The sequence below is a fragment of the Rousettus aegyptiacus genome, unplaced genomic scaffold (genome assembly GCF_014176215.1).
Source record: "Rousettus aegyptiacus isolate mRouAeg1 unplaced genomic scaffold, mRouAeg1.p scaffold_m13_p_1, whole genome shotgun sequence".
NCBI classification, from domain to species: domain Eukaryota; kingdom Metazoa; phylum Chordata; class Mammalia; order Chiroptera; family Pteropodidae; genus Rousettus; species Rousettus aegyptiacus.
In genome coordinates, this window is record NW_023416284.1 from 151,927,638 (window position 1) to 151,951,151 (window position 23,514).

The 23,514-nt window shown below is 34.6% G+C and overlaps 1 protein-coding gene across 1 annotated transcript in view; it reads right to left on the reverse strand.

Moving 5' to 3' along the window:
* Window positions 1-23,514, reverse strand: part of MAN1A1 (mannosidase alpha class 1A member 1) — a 142,811-nt gene that overhangs the window by 57,558 nt on the left and 61,739 nt on the right. The window contains exon 6 of the mRNA XM_016153805.2: window positions 1,652-1,746. Within this exon, the coding sequence (XP_016009291.1) occupies window positions 1,652-1,746 (95 nt within the window). The remainder of the gene's footprint in view (window positions 1-1,651; window positions 1,747-23,514) is intronic.

Consider the following 23,514-nt stretch of genomic DNA (forward strand, 5'->3'; position numbering starts at 1 on the left):
CAATTAGCTCCATGTATTATTCTGCCTGTATCATTTTTCTTGGAGGGTAGGTAGGGGAAAATATGTTAAATGTACATTTGTAAGCAGATCTTATTTCAGGTAACAGAGGAGTTTCTAGGTCAGTTTCTATGAATACAAAGTATGAAGATATGGAAGGTAATATAGGTGGTCTACATGAGTCACATAAAAAACTCAAACAAATGCCAAGCAGCCTCCAAACTGAGCTTTGATACATATCTGGATTAAGACCCTGCCGCATATACTATGATCTTCAAGCGCATAGAGAAAGCCTTAGGACCCCCGAAGGGGAAAACAGATTCTGAGATGTCACATTATACAATTTGGAACTACCTCAATTCACATGGACCAGCAGTGTGGACAGTCCCCACCTCACTGCCTTGGCACCCCTGCCCCTGCCCCAAATGCATGCGCACGCACACACACACGCATGCACATGTAGGCACACACAATTATAGACAGATACAGGATGAATTCAAAGTATACATATATAACACACAAATGAAAATAATACATGAATTTAACTGATGATTTTTTGTAATTAATTTTAGGAAAGAACGTCACTAAAATAAATGATGAAGAAATGTGTACTAATCTTGTCCAACCACCCTGTACATCCTCTTGACATTTCTAAAACAAGAAAGCAGGTTTATCAATGCCTGTGCATCAGTGTGTGGATAAATATCTAAGTACATATTCTAGTTCTACCATTTACATACAGTATAATGTTAGGCAAATGACTTAATCTGTCTGTGACTTGAGTTCCTTATTAGTAAAATGAAGATAACAACAGTACTGACCTTACTGGAGGTTATGAAGATTAAATGTGGTAATATGTGTAAAGTGCCTAGAATAAAGCTTCCTATTTTATGATGATAAATACCTGTCATCATCATCATCATTATCAACATCATCATCACCACTACCACCACCACCACCAACAGGCACATATGCAATTAAGTACTTATGGGGAGGGAGTTAAGAAGGAAGCTTAAGACAAAATTGTTTATTAACAAAATGCTCAAGCTATCATGAAAATTCATTCAAACTATTTCCTAGGAGAATACCAGAAAGTGTGTTCAGCCCAGGTTTTTCTTGGGGCCACATTCCTATGGACCTGTCACACCGGGAGTTCTCCACCCAAAGGGTGTGAGACAGTTGGTTTGATCTGGGTCAGTGGAGCAGTTCCCTTCCCGCCTTGTAGTGGTGGGTAGGGCAGCCTCAGGTGCTCCCAAATCTCAGCTACACCAGCTCGTTGCATGGGAGACCTGATGAGTTCAAGTGTTTTATCTCTGAAATGCTTTGATGACAATTTTAAAGATAATGGATGCTCTTGGAATCTACGGAGAAGACAGTTTTTCACTGATGCAACATCACCATGAAATAGTGAAAACCTCAAATCATGTTTGGCTTGGATGATGCTATTGGGGTCACGTTATCCCATGACAGGGACACATTTAAGGCCATGGAACACTGAAAAATTGAAAATTTCCAACATAAGGAGAAAGGCTAAGACTCTCCATGGTGGCAATCACTGACATCATTCAAATAATTATCCATCCAGTGTGTATTTGTTGACCACAATCTCCAATATTACAACTTAAAATATGTTTTCAGAAATGAAGAGTTTTACCTTTTAATATTCAGCAGTGCCCAAGGTATTCCAGAAGGAGTATGAAATGCAGGTAGCAATTTTACCCCAAGTTCCACTGCTTTCTTTCGAAATATCTGAAAAGTTAAACAGTTAAGTAAGCTACTGTTGTAAATAAAACAAAATGTATTATACTACTAACTCACAGTTAACACTTCTCTACTTTAAAATTTTTTATATATGACGAAAAAATTTTCTCATATTAATAAAATTACCGAGGAAAGTGAGAATGGTCCAGGGGTCATGGTGCTGTGGGATATTTATTACCAATTATGGTTATATATTAGAACCACATGGGGAAATTTAAATAATGCTCATGTCTGGGTCACACTCCTGAAATTCTAATTTCTATGGTTTGGGACTTTCGTGTGAGTATTTTAAAACATCACAGGTGATGTCAGGTGATTCCAATGTGCAAGCCAGGGGAAGAACTACTGTTGTTGGTGAATAAGTCTTGGATTGAAAATCAGGAGATCGGGTCCTATCTCTCGTCACTTATTTACTAGGGCACAGAAAAAGGAGAAGTTTTAAAAAGACATTTTATTACAGGTAATTGATATGTCTTAGCTCTTTATAGTTTTAATTTCCTCTAATGCTAAGTGTAGCTGATACAAAAGATGCAAAGTTAAATTAGGTACTGATTCTGCCCCGACTGTCGTAAAGAAGATAATATGTACACATAAATATCTAGAACACAGACCAAATGAGAGTTGGAGATAAAAATCATCTAGGAGTTTAAATACAAAATTACTTAATCTGGGGTGAATACGTGTAATAGGCAATGACGGGGAAATGGAGGCCTTTTTCTCTACCTTTAGAAAGAAAATTACTTGGAGATAAAAGAGACTAACACAAGGAAACGTGTAGAGATCTGTATCTGTGAGTAGCGGGTAGGAAGATATTTATATTCTCAGTTAACAGGAAATAGCGGTGCTTCCTGTCTCAGAGTTTTTGCCTTTGCTGATTCCTCTGGCTGCAATGCTCTTTCTCTAGCTCTTTGCATGCCTGGTCATTATCAACTTCAGGAATCTCTTTAAATTTCTCTTTTTTAGAGAGGTCTTTCTTAATAACCCTACATAAAGTTGGCCATTCTCATTTACTGTTTATCATATCACCTTAAAAAAAAAATTCCATTCCACTATTTATCACATCCTAATTATCTTATTTTCTTGCTTGTTTATTGTTTGACAACCCTACCAGACGTAAGCTTCCTGAGGGCATGGATTTAGTCTTGTTCACTGGTATATATACACCTAGTATCCAGCAAAGTAAGTGGTAAATGGTCATTTAATAATTGGATGAGTGAATGTTCGTTTAATAAATGGATGAATTGATCTAAGATTAATAAACATACCTGGGCACTGTAATGAGAAATCACTGACATTCTAGTGTTTGCAAAATGCTTCATCCTATTCCTCTGGTTTCTATAGTCTGCAGGAAACTAGGACAAGTATTCTAGAATCTCAATCTTGGGCACAATTACAAAATAGTTTTGAATGAAAACGTTAGTTCACCTATTGAAGATTTAAATGAAATTATATGTGAGCCTGAATCAGTTCTAATTTTTAATGCTTGATTTGTTACTCCTCCTAGACGTGAAGAGGAATTCAGATTCTGAAAGAGAACATCTTTCTACCTAAATGGTGAGTATGTAATAAAATTCCAAACTAGCTTATAAAATTAATATTGTTAAAAGAATGAAGCAGAAATGTCACCAATCATTCTAAAGGGCAGTTAAGTTTTAACTAGCACATCTTGGATAATGTGCTGAAAAGCAAATGATCACAGAAGGTACTCTAAAGCGGTACTTCAGTGCTCCTTCAAATGGGCAGGCAAGATGGAGGGAGCACTAAGCTCAAGGCCTGCATGTGGATGCTAGTACTTCAGCTTCAGTGGGAGGCCTGGACCAGGCACTTAACTCTTCTGCTTCTCAATTTCCCCAATGAAATGGGAGAGCAGGGATGATCATTTCTGCTTTTTACCTGATCATTGGAAAAGTAGTACTCAGAAGTCACAGAGCCAATACAAAAATGAGACTGACAAAAAAGTGAAATTATTACCATGTTTTATAAAGTGTTAATGTGCCACCTGATTCTTAGCCAATCTTAGTTTCCAAGTTTGTTGGCACTTTATTTGGTGGAGAGGATTTTTATAAAGCTAAAAGGGCACGATGAAAAATGACAGCTAATAAAATATAATCTATGCTAATAATAGAAGACATTTTCTTAAAAAAAAAAAATGACCATTAAAATTAAATAGGATTTCTGTATAACTCTCTCCAATCAGGATGGGCAAACATCTTGTGAGCCAGCAAGACTCTTCAAAAAGATTCTGCATTATAGAGATTTATAGCAAAAATCAAAACTAATATAATGTGCTGAAAGAAGAGTGGTAAAATATAATGAAATAGCTTCGAAAATAATCTTTCAAGCGCAAAACTCACAAATAGGTATAGATGAAAACATTTATGGCCTAAAGTTAAAAATTTCAAAATAACTACACTAAAACTGTATCTTTTCATTACGCTTAAGTAACATCATCATAGTCTTATTGCTGTTTTTGATCAGTTTAAAAAAAACTTCAGATTTTAGACCTGTCAAATAAAAACATTTATCTTTTTATTTTACTCTTGCACATAGGATTAGACAAGGCTGTAAACAAGATGTATGGCTCTCTTTGCCTTTCTAGTTTGCAGATCCCTGAAGAACTGTACAAGAATATTTACATGCCAGAGCAAAGAGTAAGGAAAGAAGAAATGAATAAGAACAGACAGCTCTGGAAATACCCAGTTTCAGTTCAGACATGTTTCAGTTTGAAGTGCACAATCAATATCAAAGCCTTTCTTCAAATGCTCATGCTGAAAACTTCACTGTTAAAAGATCAAACACTAATTCCCCATTAGTAAAAGCAGAGTTTACTTCTTACTCATTTTTGCTACAAAAAGCTTTCAGCACAAGATGTCACCTATGTGAAAAAATATTTTTGGCTGAAAAATAACTGAAATAACTCACATATTGTTAGCTGAGTTGATTAACACACATAATAATGACCAAATTTAATTATTCAACCAATAAATACTTATTGAGCTACTCTGCCTTTTCAGTTTAGAGTAGAACCTCTAAATGTTTAAATATTCAAATAAAGACACATAAAATTGTTAATACAGCAGAAACTTATAGCCGAAAGGGACGTCAAAGGTCACCCAGTTCCACAATCTTGCTATACAGATGAGGAAACTAAGGTTCAGGGAGGCCCTGTTTCCCTGCTAAGTGCTCTGATATGGGATGGTGTGATGATAGCTACAGTCATGTGAATGCCAGGTTCATGCCAACTCAGATACACGTAATTCTTTTGATTCAGAGGGACTTTCTCCTGTGGGTCCCCTGTATGTGTGTGTGTGTGTGTGTGTGTGTGTGTGTGTGTGTGTGCGCGCACGCACATACCTTTCTTTCACTGCCAGTTTCCAATTTTCCCATTTTCTCTAATTGATCAAAACTAAAACCTTAAGTTTTTTAAAATTTAATTATTTCTCATATTTGTCAAATTGGCAAATATAAACTTCATTTTTTAAGTTTATACATTTAATTAGATGAATACTTTTGCAATTGTTTTGATTTTCTTCTCTGTGATTCAGTACAATTGTTTTTAGTCTTTAGGCAGTTAGATGAAGAGTGCTCTTCACTTTCCTGAAAAATGAAAGCACTAAAGTCTCTCCAACCTGTTTGTTCAAAATATAAAGGACACTCATGCTAACCAGCCAGTAACTATGGCTCAGAACCAAGAAGGATCACTATAATTATACCTCAGCCTTGAGTTTCTAATATATGAAAGCACAAAATTTAAGAGCAAGAAAAAACTTGTAATTTAAAAAATTTAGATATAGAAAGCTCTAGTGAATAGGCATTTTAGATTTAGCTAGCTTTTAAAGATATTTATTCTCATGAAAAAATTAACAGCTAGTGAAAAACATTTTTTTTAAAATTTTCTTTATATGCTATCCCCTAGTCAAAATAAATAAACGTTGATAAATGAATGAATAAAGTTGCATCCTGACACTGATTTTTCCCTGAGGACTCTGATTTCATCCCCTAGCTCCTAGTGGGGAAATTTTTATAAAGTTAAAAGGGCAAGATAAAAAATAGAAATATTGGGGAAAATTTCAGGCTGTTATTCAAGGTAGAGATTATCAGTATCCAAGTGGGTAGCAACCTATGCTACCTACTCCGGGAACTAGTCCTGTATTTTCCCTGAGCATAAGCCAGAGTCAAGGTGGCCTGGTAACAGATACACTGAACAGAGAATCAGAAGGCTTGAGTTCTAGTTCAGGGCCTGCTACTCAGTAGCTTTGCCATAATGAAGATGAGTCGCTTCGCTTCTCATTGGTTAAGGGGCAAAGGTACAAAATGACAACACCAAGAAACATTATACTGGCTGACTGACAGAGGAAATACCTTGACAAATAATTAAAGTCCTTTAAAAAAATGTTTCCTTAAAAAGAAAGTACATCTTTGCTGTAGACACATGGCACAGAGGGGAAACTAGGAAAAAAATAAAGTATGTGATAGAAAGTTATATGTCCCTCTTCTAACATGCATTCAATATGGAAGTTAAAAATGCACTGAAAAGGAGAAGAAAACCAAAGGCTATATAGCTCCTTTGCTTAGAATTATTCTTAGGTGTTCTCACATTGTATTATCTTAGGTGTTCTAACTCTTAAGGAACCAGCCCTAGAACAATGAATACAGCAGGATAGCCCAAATCGTTACACAGTGCTTAGAGATGGGTTGTTGAGCTGCTCATTTTACCTGTTTAGGTTTAAAAATTGGGCAAGTAACTGACATGCTGTTTTGAAAAATATGCAGTACATTGTTAATATTTAATATTAGATAAGTAAGACAAATAGTTTCTGAACACACATTTCACACACACAAGAACACATCTTTTTAAAAAACCTGTAAGTTCTGCTAAAGAGACAGGAATTATGAAAGCATGTACCCTATTGGCTTCCGATTTCTAACATAATTTGTGGAATCCATCACATAGAGGTTGTTAATATGTGATGTAGCGTTAAAATAGGAACACTTCTGTTAACTATTATATGTGCAGGAAAACATCACATATCATTTGAAATAGACAAAATCTAGGCTTGGAAACCTTTGTTCCATAGAGAGATAAAAGGAAGAAAATGACAGGTTCATCTCTGCAAGTATATTGTGATTCCCTGGCATTTTTGAGTTATGAGGCATTCTATGCTGGTGAATTTTTCCAGATACACAATCTCACTTCTAAAGAGCATCGGAATATTTATACTACAACCTTCTTTGCATCGATTTTAAAAACATGTTTATCTGCTCTTTTGATTTAGTGCAATGTGCAGGGATCTGTCTTGGTGACTTAGCTTCCGCCACTGAGTTGCGGCTAGGAGATCTAGTCCCCTGTCATCGGGTGTCTGGGCTGTATGATCTTGAGGATTCATTTAACTCCTTTTGTGCCTCCATTTCTAAATGTGTGAATAGGAAATCATTCTCCCACATCACATGATGATTAAATGTGATGAACTGCACAATTGTTTTTACAGAGCAATAGTGGCAGTTATCAACATCATTGTTCTTCACTATAAGATAATGGTTCCCTCAGGAATAACTGAAGGATGTTAGAATTTTTGTCCATAAGCTAAATGGTCAAAACTGCTGAACGTTCACTTCTGCATTCTATATTCCTACTGTTTCCTTCTGTTATTAGCTATTAGTCCATTATAATTACGATTTCTCACTGTTGTATGTGTTCTCCTTCTAAGCTGCTGACTAATTCTGTAAATAGTTGCCTGTACCAGGGCCCAAGGATAAGTCAAATAGCTCTTTGTCTATCTTATGGTGAGAAGAATGAGCTTCAGCTTGTGTGCCCTTTTTGTGTCAGATAACTAAATTTGAACCATTAATTCTACAGCTATTAAAAACAAAGCAATGAATTAGTATATTACTTAGCAGTAATAGTTTGCAAATTTACAAAGTAAACTACATACCTATGTTTACATAGGTTTTGTTAGCTTTTTTTAAAAAAATTCAAAATGTAAGCTACTCCTTTTTCATTCTAAGTAAATGTAAACCTTACCTGGTTATGTACATAATCTTATTAAACTGGTGCTTTTGGATTTCTGCATGACTCTCCTTTATCATATGTTATACATTGATACCTCTAAAGCAGCGGCCCCCAACCTCTTTGGCACCAGGGACCAGTGTTCCCATTAGAATCTAATGCCTGATGATCTGAGGTGGAGCTGAGGCGGTGATGCTAGCGCTGGGGAGCAGCTACAGACACAGATGAAGATTTGCTTGCTCACCAGCTGCTCACCTCCTGCTGCGCATCCCAGTTGGGGATCCCAGCTCTAAAGTATCTTTGGGCAGAGAGTTTGTAATTTTATGTTAGCTGATGGATGGACATTTTAAGTTATCAAACAGTGATGCTCCTGATCGGAAAATATGGCAGCAGTGCTATTTTTGTCTTATGTTTATGCCACCCAGGCAAGTTGTTTAACCTCTTTTAACCTCGGTTTCCTCATCTACAAAGTGGAGAATTATACCTTTGCATCTCAGAACTCAAGAGAAGTTATCTCTTTTTCCTATTTTTTCCCACACAAAATGAAAATTTTAAATTTGCTTATTACACTGAAAATACTATTATTGAAAAATCATAAAATTGTCAAATAGACAAAAAAATCAAATCCCATTAATCCTATACACCTAAACACAACTATTATTAACATCTTACGTGTCTATCCTTCTAAGTAGTATCGATTGCATTTTTTTAAAGAAAAACAGCATCACTCCATATATACTACGTTGTAATGTTTTAAATCCATCCCCAGTGACTTAATCTACATTAAATGCAACATTTTAGGTCAGAGGTCAGCAAACGTTTTCTGTAAAGAGTAAGGTAGTAAGTATTTATGCTTTGACAATCACATACTCTCTGTAGTCCATGTTTTTAATATTTCTTTTATAATCCTTTAAAATGTAAAAACCATTCTTAGCTCTGATAGTATAAAAACAGGTCTCAGGCTGAATTTGGTCAAAGTGCTTGGTCATATTTGCTGACCCCTGTTTTATATCAACGGAGATTTTTTTATAATGTCTTTTCGAAACAGTTATGTAATATGCCAGTGGCATGGATATGCCACAATTTAGCCAGTTCCTTATTATTTGACACTTAGGTTTCCAGTTGTCTTGGTGTTACAAACACCAGTAGAATAAACATCCTTATACATATTTACTTGTACACATGACTATTTTCTTAGTTTAAATGTTTGAAAAGTGAAATTTCTGGTCAGAGGGCACTCACTAATTCATTCACTCATTCACTAGCTATAGTTGTAGGGTCAAAGCAGCCACAGACGAAATGTAAACAAATGGAGGTGCCTGTAGTCTGCCAATCCCTGGATTATGTTAAGTTGATTGAAAGCATCTTAAAAACTCCTCATTTAAATTAAGAGGTTTTATAATATTTTCATATATTCTATTTCATGACTACATCTGTTTTTAATAGATCAGTGTTATTCTTAGAGTACCATAATAATTCAATGAAACAATGCCTTACGTTAATAGCAATCACTATCAGAATAACAAAATGTCATGTGACTCAACACTTTTTTATTAGAAGAGTTTCAAAAATATCAAATTGAGGTATGTTGAGGAGTATTTCCTCTTTAAAATACGAACAATAACTAACAGAACACGTAACTTACCTCGTCCATTGTGGCCACTCTTGCACTATCTGAATGCTTTTTAAAATCATTACACGCACATACACATGCATGCATGCACATGCAAAACACCCTTTAAAATAGTTTAAATTTTCTAAATTACTAACTTTCAAAAAGGAACCTCTTCTATAATTCTGACTTTTTAAAAATGTCAATCCATTTATTCAACAAGTATTTATTGAGTGCCTATGTACTACGTGCCAAGTTGCACATGGCACTTAGAATACATAAGTAAACAAGACAGCTGTGGTCAATGATTCATAATACCACTTGTTTTTGAAGTGTAGCACTGGAAAAATATCCATAGAGTATTATTTTATGAGACAGGGGAAATGATCAAGTAATGACTTCAATTTCTTCTCCCTCCCCTAAAATGAAGATGGATATAATATTGTTGCGAGCATTGCACAAGGTAATCAGACAAATCTTTGCCATCACGATGCCTGACCATGTAAAACTGGCAATAGTATCAAACAAATATAGAAAGACAATTGTACAATACTATAGAGAAAGTTATCACTTAGGTATTTTTGAAGATCTTAAATTCAGCCAGACAAAGCAGACTTCCCCCAACATGATTTATTTACAGCATATATACATCTTTTCTCTTGTGACCAGTCAACAATCTTGAAGGTTATCATTCAGATGGGTATCACCTTTAGTAGCTAAGAAGCGATGTATTGGAGCCATTGAAAAGAACTAGCTCTAACAGAAAGATTGGGGTAGCAGCATGGTGTGTTGAAAAAGTAAAACTTATGGACAAATACTGTATAATATCTCATATGTGGAATCTAAAAAAGCATAACTCATAGAAACAGAGAGTAGAATGGTGGTTTCCAGGGCCTGAGGAAGGGTGGGGTGGGGGAAAATGGGACAGATGTTGGTCAAAGAGTACATCTGTCTAGTTATAAGATGAATAAGTTCTGGTGACCTAATGTACATCGTGATGATTACAGTTAATAGTACAGTATTACACACTTGAAAGCTGCTAAGAGAATAGATCTTAAATGTTCTTACCACAAAAAAAGAAATAGTAATGACATGAAGTGATGGAGGTGCTAACTAACCCTACTGTGGCTATTAATCATTTTGTGATATATGTACATCAAATCAACATCAATTGTACACCTTAAATTTACACAATATTATAAGTCAATTATATCTCAATAAAGCAAAAAAAAAAAAATAAGAAGTAAGACTCAAAGTTCTGAGGTAAAGCACAGTGGAGAAAAATGGTAGCCAACGATAAAAAGGGAGTAAAAACAGAAGTGTTCACACTGTAATCCATAGTCGAGTCTAAGGGACAGGCAGCAGACCCACGGAATCAAGGTAAAAATGAATGGATTCAAGCTCTTCTAATATTAAACAAACAACGATGCGCTTGATAAAAACTTGAGATGAATGCTGAAAACTTCACCTGTTAACAAAATAGAATAAGAATGTGGTACTGTAAACTTAGCCTTTCTTTTAGTCACTATTAGGCAGTACTGTTGAAGACAAATGACTGAAAACTGTGAGAAAAGAACTTTATTTTGGGGTGTTGTGATAAAAATTTTTTAAAAAAATTCTGGCAAAGTCTAACATGGATCTTGGACTTGGAGGAAATAACATTTCAAAAGACTTTTTAAAAAGTCTTCATTATGTATTAAAGTAATGATAGAAATTTACATCACATATTCTTTAGGGATTATAAGAGGGCTCTTCTACTGGCTTTATTTAGCTGGTTTTCCTTAATAGAAATGAAACCCCAAATAGCTTATTTTCCATTTGGTACAATGTTTGTCAGATTTTAGGAAAGGAGCTTTATTATGATTCCCAATAGAGGAAATGTTTCCCTCAGTTCTTTTTTGTTGTTGTTGTTTCCCTGAATTCTTGATCTAGTAAGTTAGGTCATGATTTCCTAAACAATGGTGATAGCCAAATCCAGATGTCAGTTTCTTAGTTCATTTTTTTTAAAGGAAAGGAATCCTTTTGACTGTAAGAGGAATCTTTCACGGTATTGTCAGTGGCTCTCAGACCAGCAGCATTGGCATCAACTGGGAACTTATAAGAAATGCAAATATCAAGTCCCCAGCCAGATCTACAAAATCAGAAACCCTGAAAGAGGGACCCTTATATGTTTTTCTAAGCCCTCCTGGGGGTTCTGATAAACATCAAAGCTTGAGAAGCACTGAGCTTCTCAGAAGGTGGACTCAGGTAAATTCAGTAAGAATAAGAAATAAATTGATTGGAAACAATACTTTCATCAAAATATTTATATAATACCACAGATATACTGTTTCTGCAGTGAATCAAGCAACAATCTTTAATAGTCTTTAAGTTTGGCAAACAGCACAAGAGGTATTAAGCCACATGATGCTGAATTTGCAGTTTAACAGCCAACTTTCCATTTGCTGTTCACCTGATATTTAAGAGCAAATGGGACAGCCAATTCCTAAATGAATGGCAGTCATCACTGCATAATTTTAGTCTTATGGGCTTGCCACTGTGGTTTAGGAGCTTATTTTACTGTTAAGTCATGTCTCTAAGTCACTTAATAGCATTAGAATGGAAAGATATGGTCAAATTTATGAGGCCAAGAACAAACCTCCTGTGAGTGCTTTATACCACATTGAGAATCTAATTATTGGTTCACGGCATAGCATTTATTAGTCTTTTCTCTCTTTATACAGACTTCGTTGCAAATCAGCACACAATAGTATTTAGTTTTAAAGGGCCACTTATATGTAAAGTAGCTCTTGTATCTATTTGTGGTAGTTTACAGGTAAAATAACCCTTCCCATTTTACCATAGGACTAGTCATACGAGGTTTAAAACATTAAAAAAAAAAATGAGATCTATGCCAATATTGTAAATTTGGAATGTAATTGAGAAACATTTGTAAAATGAGGCATGGCTTACATTAATAGTGTAAAGAAGAATTATGTACAACTTTCTTAAGACTAAGAGTAAGCTTGAGTCACGCAATATGTGGTCTTTTGGTTGTCTAAAGTATGTCCTCTGGTAGATTCATCAGGAAGGGCTCCGGGAAACAATATTGCCTAAGTTCTTGCATGCCGATAATAGCTTGCCTCTGTGTCCGTTACACCCGAAAGTCAGTTTTGCTAGCTATGAAATCCTTGTTTCTTATTCTTGCTGCAGCTGCGAGAATTCCCCCTTGAGAGTGTCATTAAAATGAGAGATCTCCTTATAATGGAAAGCAATCTGCATTCAAGTTTTGGGTAAGGAAGGAGTTAAGACTGTGGCTACTCCATTAGTAAAGAATCAATGAATGCTCCTAACTGTTTCTGTGTCTATAGCAGTTTACTGTTTCCTTTGCAGAGCTTCTCCACTTCTTAGCATCTCCCTTCCACTATCAACCAGTTTATTTCTCTCCCACAGAGCACAAAGTTTCTCCAGGGCACTAAGCTGTCCAACTTTCCTACTTCTTTTTCATCCCCAGGTATTCACAGGAGTCATTGTTTTTATGCCCAAAAATGATCTAAGAAGTTTTTAGTTATGAGAAGGAAACTTCTCTCATCACACCCCTCCTCCAACTTATAACATTCTATGAACTTGAAAATCATTGTATCATAGTTTGAGAACACTGAATTTAGAGGATGTTTAAAAGACATTTATTTCATATTCCATTATTTTAAATTAACTTAAAAAATCTGAAAGTAATAAAATGACTCGATCAAGGTAATGCAGTGAATCAACAACCTAAGAGTTTGAGAAGCCAGGATTCCAGATATTCAGAGCAACATCTTTCTACTCCATAAAGAGCAACTTAAATTCATTAAATCGCTATCTCTGATACCATGAGTAGGCTCAAGCAAACCCCTATTTACAAATGGCTTACCTATAGGCTCAAAATTTGGAATTTTCTTTAGAAATAAGATTTTAAGATTATTACACAAAGTCTACTCTAATTACAGGATCTCAGACAAGTAGTTAATATCCCATAACTGGAAAGGGAGGTAGAGTTTTAAGGTGAGGAGAGAATGAAATGAAATAAGACATTGTTGACTTTTTATCACATGTATAGATTTCTCCCAACATTTTTTAAAAATTATATTTCAAAAATATAGAAATTTCTAATACCTGTGTACCCATAACCAAGCTCTATTAATTCATATCATTGTAGTCAAATTTGCTTTGGATTTTTAAAAATAAAGTAAAATAATATAAACTATATAAAAAATACAGTTTCTAATTACCTCCAGTTTCCATCATAAAGTGAATCTAGATTTTGATCTGAGAAGGCTCATGAGTGTCTGGCAGACTGTATGATTTCTTTTTCATAGTCACCTCTTTACCTCTCAGGCAAGGTTTCTTTTTTCCCTGGCTCATTACCGAACAGCTTTTTCTCTTACTTTCTTCTTTCTCAAGCAAGCCTGCATTGCTTTTGAAGTTTCTTAAGGGATATTTACTGTTGTAACAACAGGAAAAAGGGGCCTTGCTATGTCTTTCCTAATACCTTCTTTCAATTAGATCCTGTAGAGAAAGACAAAGTCACAGATTGTGCTAAGTGCCTCAGTACTCCCAAATTTCCTTCTGCATTAGCTATAAACAAACTTTATTGTTGAGTCTATACACTTACCACAAATAACTCTACTCTTTTGCCATTTAAATGGTTGATAATGGAAAATGTAAAGAAATTTCCAATGCACATTCTTTTAGAATATGAAATATTCTAAATGTTCTGTATCACACTTTAGACTGATTCATGTGTATTTTGCAAAAAAATCTTGTTACTATAATTAGCCTTTGTCTTTTTTAAATTGCTTTTGATAATACAAACACCATGCAAGAATTTATGACTAATCTTTTTATGTAAGCTTTGTTTTACCTCCGTTTCCATGTAAACTAAGTATAATATTAACACCTAATAGTAGTTGTCGTAAATAAACCACCATCTGAAATGGCAATCTATAAATTGACTATAAAGAAGGAAATTCAATTATCACTAAGGAAAGTCATTTTCTTTATGCAACAGATGTTAGAAAGAGAAAAAGGTGACTTTCAAGTCTTTATAGGCTGGATGCTTATAAGAAAAGTTTAAAAAATTTAAATCTGAAGAGAGGCTAGAATTGAATCCTGAGTAAATCTAGGGGCAAAAGTTTGATAATGATTTTTTTTCCTAAGTCTATATCATTTTTCCTTAATATTTTTCTGATCATAAGATTATTACTAGGGCACTATGGAAAATCTGATATATACAGAAAAAAACATAAAAAGGCAGGAAGAAAGCTCATATGAACCAGAAGCAAATATTTTTTATATTTAAGAATAGTTTCCTATATAATGATTCTCTGTTTTCTATAGTTGAAATCATATTATACATGAATTTTTATATCTTGCTTTATTTATTATATCAATACTTGTCCATGCCATTAAATAAATGAACAAGTATAAATTTTAATTGTTGCACAATATGGCATTATGTAGGCATTCCATGATCTGCTTTACCATTCTTTTATAGCTGGAAATTTGAGATGTTTCCTCTTCTGTACTGAGTCTATAAAATATATCCATTAACTGCTTTAGGTAGAATATGATTACATTTTGGATTTTCCCTTTGAATAGATTCCCTAATGTAGAATAACTGGTGCAAAAATAAATACCTTTATTAAGGGTCTTCTTATATGCATAGAACTTTATAGCTTTTCAGAGCAATTGCATCAAATTACAGTCTCTTCAACAATGTCTGAGTAAATTTTTGTCTTACCCTCATCAAATTGGGCATTTATATGTTTTAAATCTTTGCTAATTTGATTTAAAAAGGGAGGGGGGAGTTGAAGTGTTGGTATTTTTGAGTATTTTTAAAGAGAATAAATGATTATTCTGTATCTGTCTGGATATAGAGGGGAAAGAATTGAATGTATAGGAAAACTAGTGAGATATGCAATACCCAAACACTGGTATGATAACATTGGGAATACCTGAAAGTATGGGAACGGCTAGTCCATCTGAGTACTAATTAAACTCCATCATTTGAGATGGCATCTTGAAATCGCACAATGGGATGGGCCTCTAGGAAAAACTAATGGCGAAATGCTGGGTCTCTGATCTAATTTTAGTTTAACCTTAGGGGCCCTGGTTTTGAGTCTTGTCTTTTAACTGGAGTTAACATAATTGAAAGAAAACATACTTCAAAAAGCTGGTGTACTGCAAATCTTAGACTATGATAAATGATAAGTAGATATTTAAATCATTTTTACAGGTACTTTTATGATCTATGACAATAAACCTGAGCTTTCTTTCCTCTCTAAGTCTAAATAAATAAAATATAGAAAGCAAATAGGCAACTGGGTTCCAAATTTTTGTTCACAGTCAGGAGAAATTTATTAAAGTGCTATCGACATATGTTAGATTTATGAGCTATTCCTAAATCCTTTTTGGAATTCTCTAATTACATAAAAGCATTCCAATTGTATTAGTAAACCTTCACAATTTAGGTCTGTTAATAAGGCCAAAAGATTTTAGTTTCATTAGAAGAAACAGGATATTATCTTTTTCCTTCATATTTCTTTATCAGAAAATGATTCAAAATTGAAAAAACCTATTCTTTTTTTTTCTAAATTGTATGCATCTACATCAATTCAGCACTCTCAATTACTATCCTCAATATGCCTTACTTATAAAGAAGTTGAATGTATTGCTTAATCATTAAAATGTCACACCAAAATACAGATATACATTTTATCAACATTTTAGATTGTAACCAACAGTAATTTAGAATAAAAAGAGAAACTAATGCTGAAATCACATGGATTTTTGTATGTATTGTAAAGTTTTTGCTGTATGTACACACCAGATAATTAGAAGCATTTTATTCTACTGATGAAGAGAGTGAAGGAATGAAGGATAAAAACATAGAGGAGAATAATGAGAATGCTTACAATTTAAAGAATTATTTGGAAAAATTTAAAGATAGCTTGATCTTTGATTTGAAAAAAAGGATAAATGCAACAAATAATATCAAATACTACATGAATAAAAATCTGTTATAAACTCATAAGTGTTATGAACATATCAGTTTAGTTTTTATGTCTTAATTATGCTTTGTTGCTCAGGAAGTAGAACATTTCCTGGGTTATAGAAGATTATTGCTAGCTTATTATATGAGGTTTAGATGTTGAATTAATGAGCAAGTAAAAAAAGAAAGATGGTGGTTCTAATCCCAGTAACTTTCATTTTGGGAATAATCTGTGGGCAGGGCCATAAGGTAGACAGAGCAGGGTACAATCCCAGTTCAGTCACTTCCTACGTTACTCAGGAATCAGCTGCACAGAGCTGCAGTGTATCTACAATGAGATATTATGCAATTTCCCCAGTATTGCTACTGCACACCTAGCATAAAATACACCCTCAAAAAACGGTCTTATTACTACCATTATCATCACCATCACTGTCTTCCTCCTCCTTCTCTTCTTTGTAACAAAGGAAAGAGAAAATGCTATTTTCCTTAAGACTTCAATGGTGTCATTCAGATCCCGGCTCCAGTCTGGCCTAAAGCAGTCCTCCTCATCTTCCTAACCCTCCCTCCATCACTCTTTATCACATGAGTGTATTGTATTTTCTTCACAGCACTTAACACTATCTGAAATTATCCTGTGAACTTAACATTTTATCTCATTAGCATGTTCATTCATGAGAGAGAGATTTCGTCTAATTTGTTCACTGCTGAATCTTCCAGAGACAATACAGTCTGGCACATAATAGATACTCAAAATAATCATAGATGTCCCATAATATTTGTTGAATAAAGGTATGGATCATAAGTAACTAAATAAATTAAGAACTGTAAGCCTGACAAGATGACAGAGCTTTAAAGTCCTCTATAGCATCTTTAGAGTTAAACTCTAGGTTAGTATTATTGTAACCCTAGTCAGAAAAGATTAGATAGCATTAGACAGTCATAAAGATTTAGACAGCAGAAACAATATAATGCTACAGTTGTTACCTAAATTAACAGTTGAGCCTAAATTAAATAGTAAGTGTACTTTCTACTTGACTATAGGAAGTTCATGAGAGAAGACTAATCTAAGAAGCCACTATTTAATAATTGTAAAACCAAGTTAGATATAAGAATTGAAACAGCAATTAGTGATTTATAAATTAGAGCAATTGTGGCTATTAATACATCAAGAACTTAAAAAGAAATCTGTTAAAATATGATTAAACAAGTAAATACATCAAACAAACAGTACTTCTAAGACAAAGGTGACAATCTCTTCTGCTTATCTGTTCTAACTCTAACCTAGTGGCAAGAACAAACTACAAAACAGATTTCCTCATTTTGCAGAACCCTAGACTTAATCACTATTTGTACTGCTTCAGAGGAATTAGATACTTTAAATTACAATAAAGCTCAATTATTAAGTTAAAAACAAACATACCCCTCAAGGCTTAGGTTCATTTTATCATCAATGTAAAAGCATTTTCAGCTAAATTATAAAACACTGTTTGCTTTTAAATGCAGAATTATTGGTAGCACATTTAGATATATCAACATATCTCACTTAGAGCAACACTTCATAATGCGGCAGAAAAAGTGTTCAGTTGCTAGAATGGTTAGCCCCCAAATTTGTTGATGAACTATTTTCTAAGGTATTTTAAAGAAAAACTTTAAATATATAAGCATAAATCTATGGCATAAAAGGTAATAAGAAAGCTTGTAAATGAAATCTTTGTAAGACTTACTTTACAAGGCACCTTATATCCTGAATGTTTGTGTTCCTCCCAAATTCCTTCGTTAATTCCTAATCCTGAGTGTGATGGGTGTGTAGAGGTGGAGCCATAGGAGGTGGTCCAGTTATGAGGTGGAGCTCTCATGAATGGGATTAATGCCCTTAGAAAGAAATCCCAGAGCCCTCTCTCATCCCTTCTGCCATGTGAGGACGCATGGAGAAGCCGGCATTCTGTGAATGAGGAAGTGGGTTCTCACCAGATACTGAATCTTCTGGCACCTTGATCTTAGACCTCCTGCCCTTCAAAACTTTGAGAAATTAATGTTTCTTGTTTATAATCCATCCAGTCTGTTGTATTCTGTTATAGCAGCCCAAACAAAGATAGTACCTAATTCCTAAACCATAAAAACTTTAAACGATCAAATTTTTATAAATCAAATAATTTACACTAGGTAAGATTTAATTTTTACAAATGCATATCACCATGGTCAAATTTACTATGTTTACTGTACATAAAATTTCATTTAGTTATTGTTTAAAATCAGCTCTGCATAGGTATATATAGTTGCATCAAATCCAACTTATTAGCTAATATGCATTTTGTTTACATTTCTTATGCCAACTCTAATAATCCGTACTAATTTCTTAAAGGTTCTAGAGTTGTGAATGTTTGTCCAAAAGTCTTATATTTAAATTTCATACTGTGTAAATATTTTTTCCTGTTTTAAGCAGTGACCTTTTTTAAATACATATTTTATACAGATTTATAATATTATACCATGTTTCTATCTTAGAAATTTAAAAAATAAGTTCACTGATGCTTAGTATTTTTTTAAGACTAATTGTTACATTATATTTTTTCAATTAAAATGTATTTCATAGTCAGCCATGCAAACAATTTCTGGCAAAATCCTTCCTTAACTGCTCAGTCTCATGATGCTATCCTGAATTATGACACCACTCAAACTGCCCCATGTTTTAAATGTCTTATTCATACATCTCACCACATAGCCTTAACTTTCAGAGATTCCTGTTATCTGTTAAATTACTGCTAACACTCTTATTTTACTTCAACCAAACTTCAGGCAATTTTCTTTTTAACCATCACTCATCTGTTGTTGTTGTTGTTGTTGTTTTTTTCACACTGTCTTATATTCATCTTGGATTTCATAGCCTATATTTTCAATAAAATTTTTGCTAATACCTTAAAATCCATGTCTTTGTTTCTGTCACACCTGGCTAGCAAAATCCAACTAAAACCAACCAACTACCTTCTCCATGCCTATATTGCACTGCTGAGCACTGCAGGAGAAAGAAAAGCCATTTACCTGGAAGGAATGATATCAACAACCTAGATACTGTCCAGAAACCCTATCATATTTTTCTGGTCAATCCTCTCTAGAATGGCAATTTCAAATTATGCACACTTATCTCAAATGTTTGCTCTCTCTCTGAGTCTCAGAAGATATCCTTGTCTTCTACTTCAACACATAGTTAATAAGGGCCACGAGATGGTACCTATCTAGTGTATTAGTCACCAAATATACCAAGTTACTGACAGGTGTGTCATCCTTTCCTCCACTCTCTCATACTGCAATGGAGGAAGGACCACTTCCTAATGCCACCTGTCCTCTGAACCCCACCCTCCTCCACCTTCTTAAATACCTTCTCCTCTTCGATCATGAACAACTTGGATTCTGTGTATTACCCTACCAAAAGCACTCCCAGTAAAGTCATTTGTGACCTCCATATTGCTATATCCCAAAGACACTTTTCAGTCCTTACATAACTTGCTCAAGCAGCAGCCTTGACACAACTGAATACTTCCCCATTTTTTCAAAATATTATTTATTTTCTCTTGGCTTCTTTGATAATTGTATCCTATTTATCTTTCTTCTACTTCTGGGACCACCACTTTTAGCCTTTTCAAGCTCCTTCTCCTCACAAATGCTTTTTTCTCAGTCTATCTATGCCCTGGGCAATTTCATTCTCTTCAACTATTATTTAGCTGTGGAAATCTCCTGAGTACTTCTATCTTGCGATCCTTAATGTCTAGCTGTGACTCAGTATCTTGAGCCAGAATGCCCAGGTTTGAAGCTCAGCTCTGTCGTTTTGCATGTCCATGGCTTAACTCTCTCCATGCTATTTCTTCCTCTATAAAATGAGGATATAAACAACATCTACTCCTACTTTATAGGCTTGTTGTGAAATCGAATGAATTAATGTTTGTGGGTGGGAACTCTGTTTATCTTGTTCGTTATATCTGCAGCACCAAGGGCAGTGCCTCGAAGCAAGTATTCAATAAGCCTCTGCTGATTTATTAAAAAATTAACTTACCAGATGGCAGATCATCACAGTTTTGAGGAATCTTATACTAGCCCTATTAAAGTTTAAATTCTTTGCTATCACTACCTCATGATACTCTTCTAAAGGATACCACAATTTCAAAGAAAAAAAATACATAGGAATATTACTGGAAAAACACAACTTTTGTTTAACCCTCCTCTCCAAATCTAGTATAAGAAATCAATGTCAGTATGATTCAAGCAATACAAATGATTTGAAGTATTGGTTTTAATAGACATTGTGAGTTATGAAATGATTCAACATAAATCTAAATATAAACATATTACCTCATCCCTATCATTAGACTTCTGTAAAATAAGAGGTGACTGGCCTGTGGAACACTTAAATCAAGAAGAAAAAGTGGTTGAAAGAAAAGTACCAGGTCCTCAGCATCCAGTCAAAACAGATGGTGTTGCCAGAGAGCAATGATTAGGCCCCACATTGGACACCTGCCATGGTGTGACAGGCATTCCTTTTGCATAAGGTAGTTGATGTCTGTTTGTCAACTTTTTACTGTCTAACATTTGCAAAGTTAGGAGAGAACCTAGAGTAGATGTTTCCTGGAAAAGCAAAACTTTGTTGAAAAGAACTGAAGGAGTAGCCTTTTACATGAAAAGTTATTGAAGATGTGTATTCCCATCCCAAGGCACGACTTTCCACTTACTACCTTGGTTCCAAAGGCTGGAGCTTTTTCCCAGAGGTGCAGAGTGATTCCAGTATGTGGACCCTTGAAAAAGTTCCTCTCTTCTCACAAATTCCTATCTTCTGCTAGTCCTGGCAGTTGGGAAGGCTATATAGTTTAACTCAAGTTAGTGGCCACTGCGGCTCATTAAAGCTGTTCACTAAATTTCCCTCCTGGGCATATGGTACTAACACCGCATCCCCTCCCCAACCCTTTAAGTTATAATGGCCGTGTGACTTGCTCTGGCCAATGAGATCCAAGATGAAGTAACAAGTGTTTTTCAGATAGATACATTAAAATCTAGTGTGTGATTTTTTCCAGGTTCTTTTTTGCTATATCCCTTCCCATAAGTTCTGCTCTAGCAACTGATAATGACCCAGATGGCTGCTGCTCCATCAGTCTGGGCTCTGGAGGGAGGATGATGAGAAACAGAGTTGTGAGTAAAGCATGAGGGTGGGCAGAACATATACTGTCTTAAACCACTGAGGTTTTGAGGTTATTACTGCATCATAATCTAGATTATTCTCACTGATATGAATCAGAAAACAGCTTACTTTGGGCAAGTTACCATGCTAAACTAAAAGGGATACAAATATTTCATTAAGAAACAAATTATTTTGACCTTCTCTTTAGGTGCCAACCACTCCTGTTTGGTCTACCATCTCAATGAATCAGATGGAAAGATAGATCAGCTTTTGCCATTGGTACATTAACATGAATAAATTTAGGAGCTGGAATTATTAGCAAACGGTAGAACTGTTTTTATTAATTGCTGAGATAAAGTTCTTACAGCTGATAAAACTTCTGTTCTTTCAAAAACAATTATAAATACAGAACAGAGATTTATACAGAGAGACACATATAACAGACCTGAGTTTAGAAGTAGGTATGATTTTTGTTAATTTATTCCAGAACAAATAGTAATTTTATGTCTTAAATGTTTATTTTAGAATCAACTCCATATACTCTAAGATCCCTTTTAAAGTACAACATAAGCTTCCAATCATAATGAAATATTAAAAATGAGACAGTTGAAACTCATTAATTATGGTAATTTAATTAAAAATATAAGTAAAATTACTATTCTCTAATATTGTGTTTTATTAAATTAAACCTTTTAAATGAAAATATTAGCTATTCCTTATATCATAGTCATTTCCTTCATAAAAGTTCAATAATGAATGCTAAATAGTAAATTAATAAAGTCTATGCAAGGACCAATCTAAACCTCTAAGAAGTCATATAAACAAACACATTAGTAGACAATAACATAAGGAAACAACTAATACCATTTAACAAATATGATTAAAATTGTTCTTTTCTAGGAAATTACCATCAAAATGCCATTAGTATAGAAAATTTTAATCGCATTGTTTCCTCAAATTAAAGGAAACATATGCTACAGAATTCCTCTTACATTTACCTTTTCTAATTGCCACTTAGGTTTAAAATTTCAGAAAATCTTCTAATGTCAATTCTATTGAAAAGGTCCACAGTAAATGACCTACCATATTTGGTAATGATTTATATTTAGATATAGTCTCTAGATCGCTGGTTTTCAGAGCTCTTTTCAGAGAAACAAAAGGAACCAGATAAATAAAGAAAACGTTCTGCGGGGTCGGGAGGAGCGGTGGGGTGGAGTCGCAGGGACTGATACAGGGGGTTAGAGATTGAGCATATTTTCATTCACCTTAATACATTCTCTCCCTCCCTACACTCTACCTCAAGCCTTTGGGACGAGTTGCTTATTAACATGATCAGTGTACAGATTTTATTTTAAAATTTATTGGAAGAATTTTTTTGTTGGGGTTCACAGAAAATCTAACAGAGGTTTAGTCAACACTTACTAAATATTTTTCTAGGGCTAAGGAAAGGGTTGTAAAAACCATGCTAAGGAAAGGGTTGTAAAAACAGTGGAAACTTAATTCTCACTTTTGACGTGTATGAATTCTACTGGGAAGAAGGGGGTGAGAGAGTAAAAAGACTCACAGATCCATACACAATGAATTGTCATAACAGCATTTGCAGAGACTACAGGGAAGGAAACGACTGAGTAGGAGTTGGAGGTGGCTTGAGCAGTAGTCAGGGAGGGCCTTATGGAGACAGAGAGCAGTCTAGGTTGGTGGGAGCCACCTGTAGGCAGAGGGGATGTGCATATAAAAAGCACACCAAAGTGCTTAGGGTGCTTTTGGGAGAAAAAAATCCCACTGTAGTTAGAGAGGAAGGTGTGTGAGGGGAGCAATGAAGGAAACCAGAAAAGACAAGCTGAGGTCAGATCTATAAGGCTTTGTAGGCCAAATCAAAAAATAAACTTTTAAGGCCACAGGGACCTATGGAGTTTTGCAAGAAGGGGGTGTATGACACAATTATATCTTTACTGAGA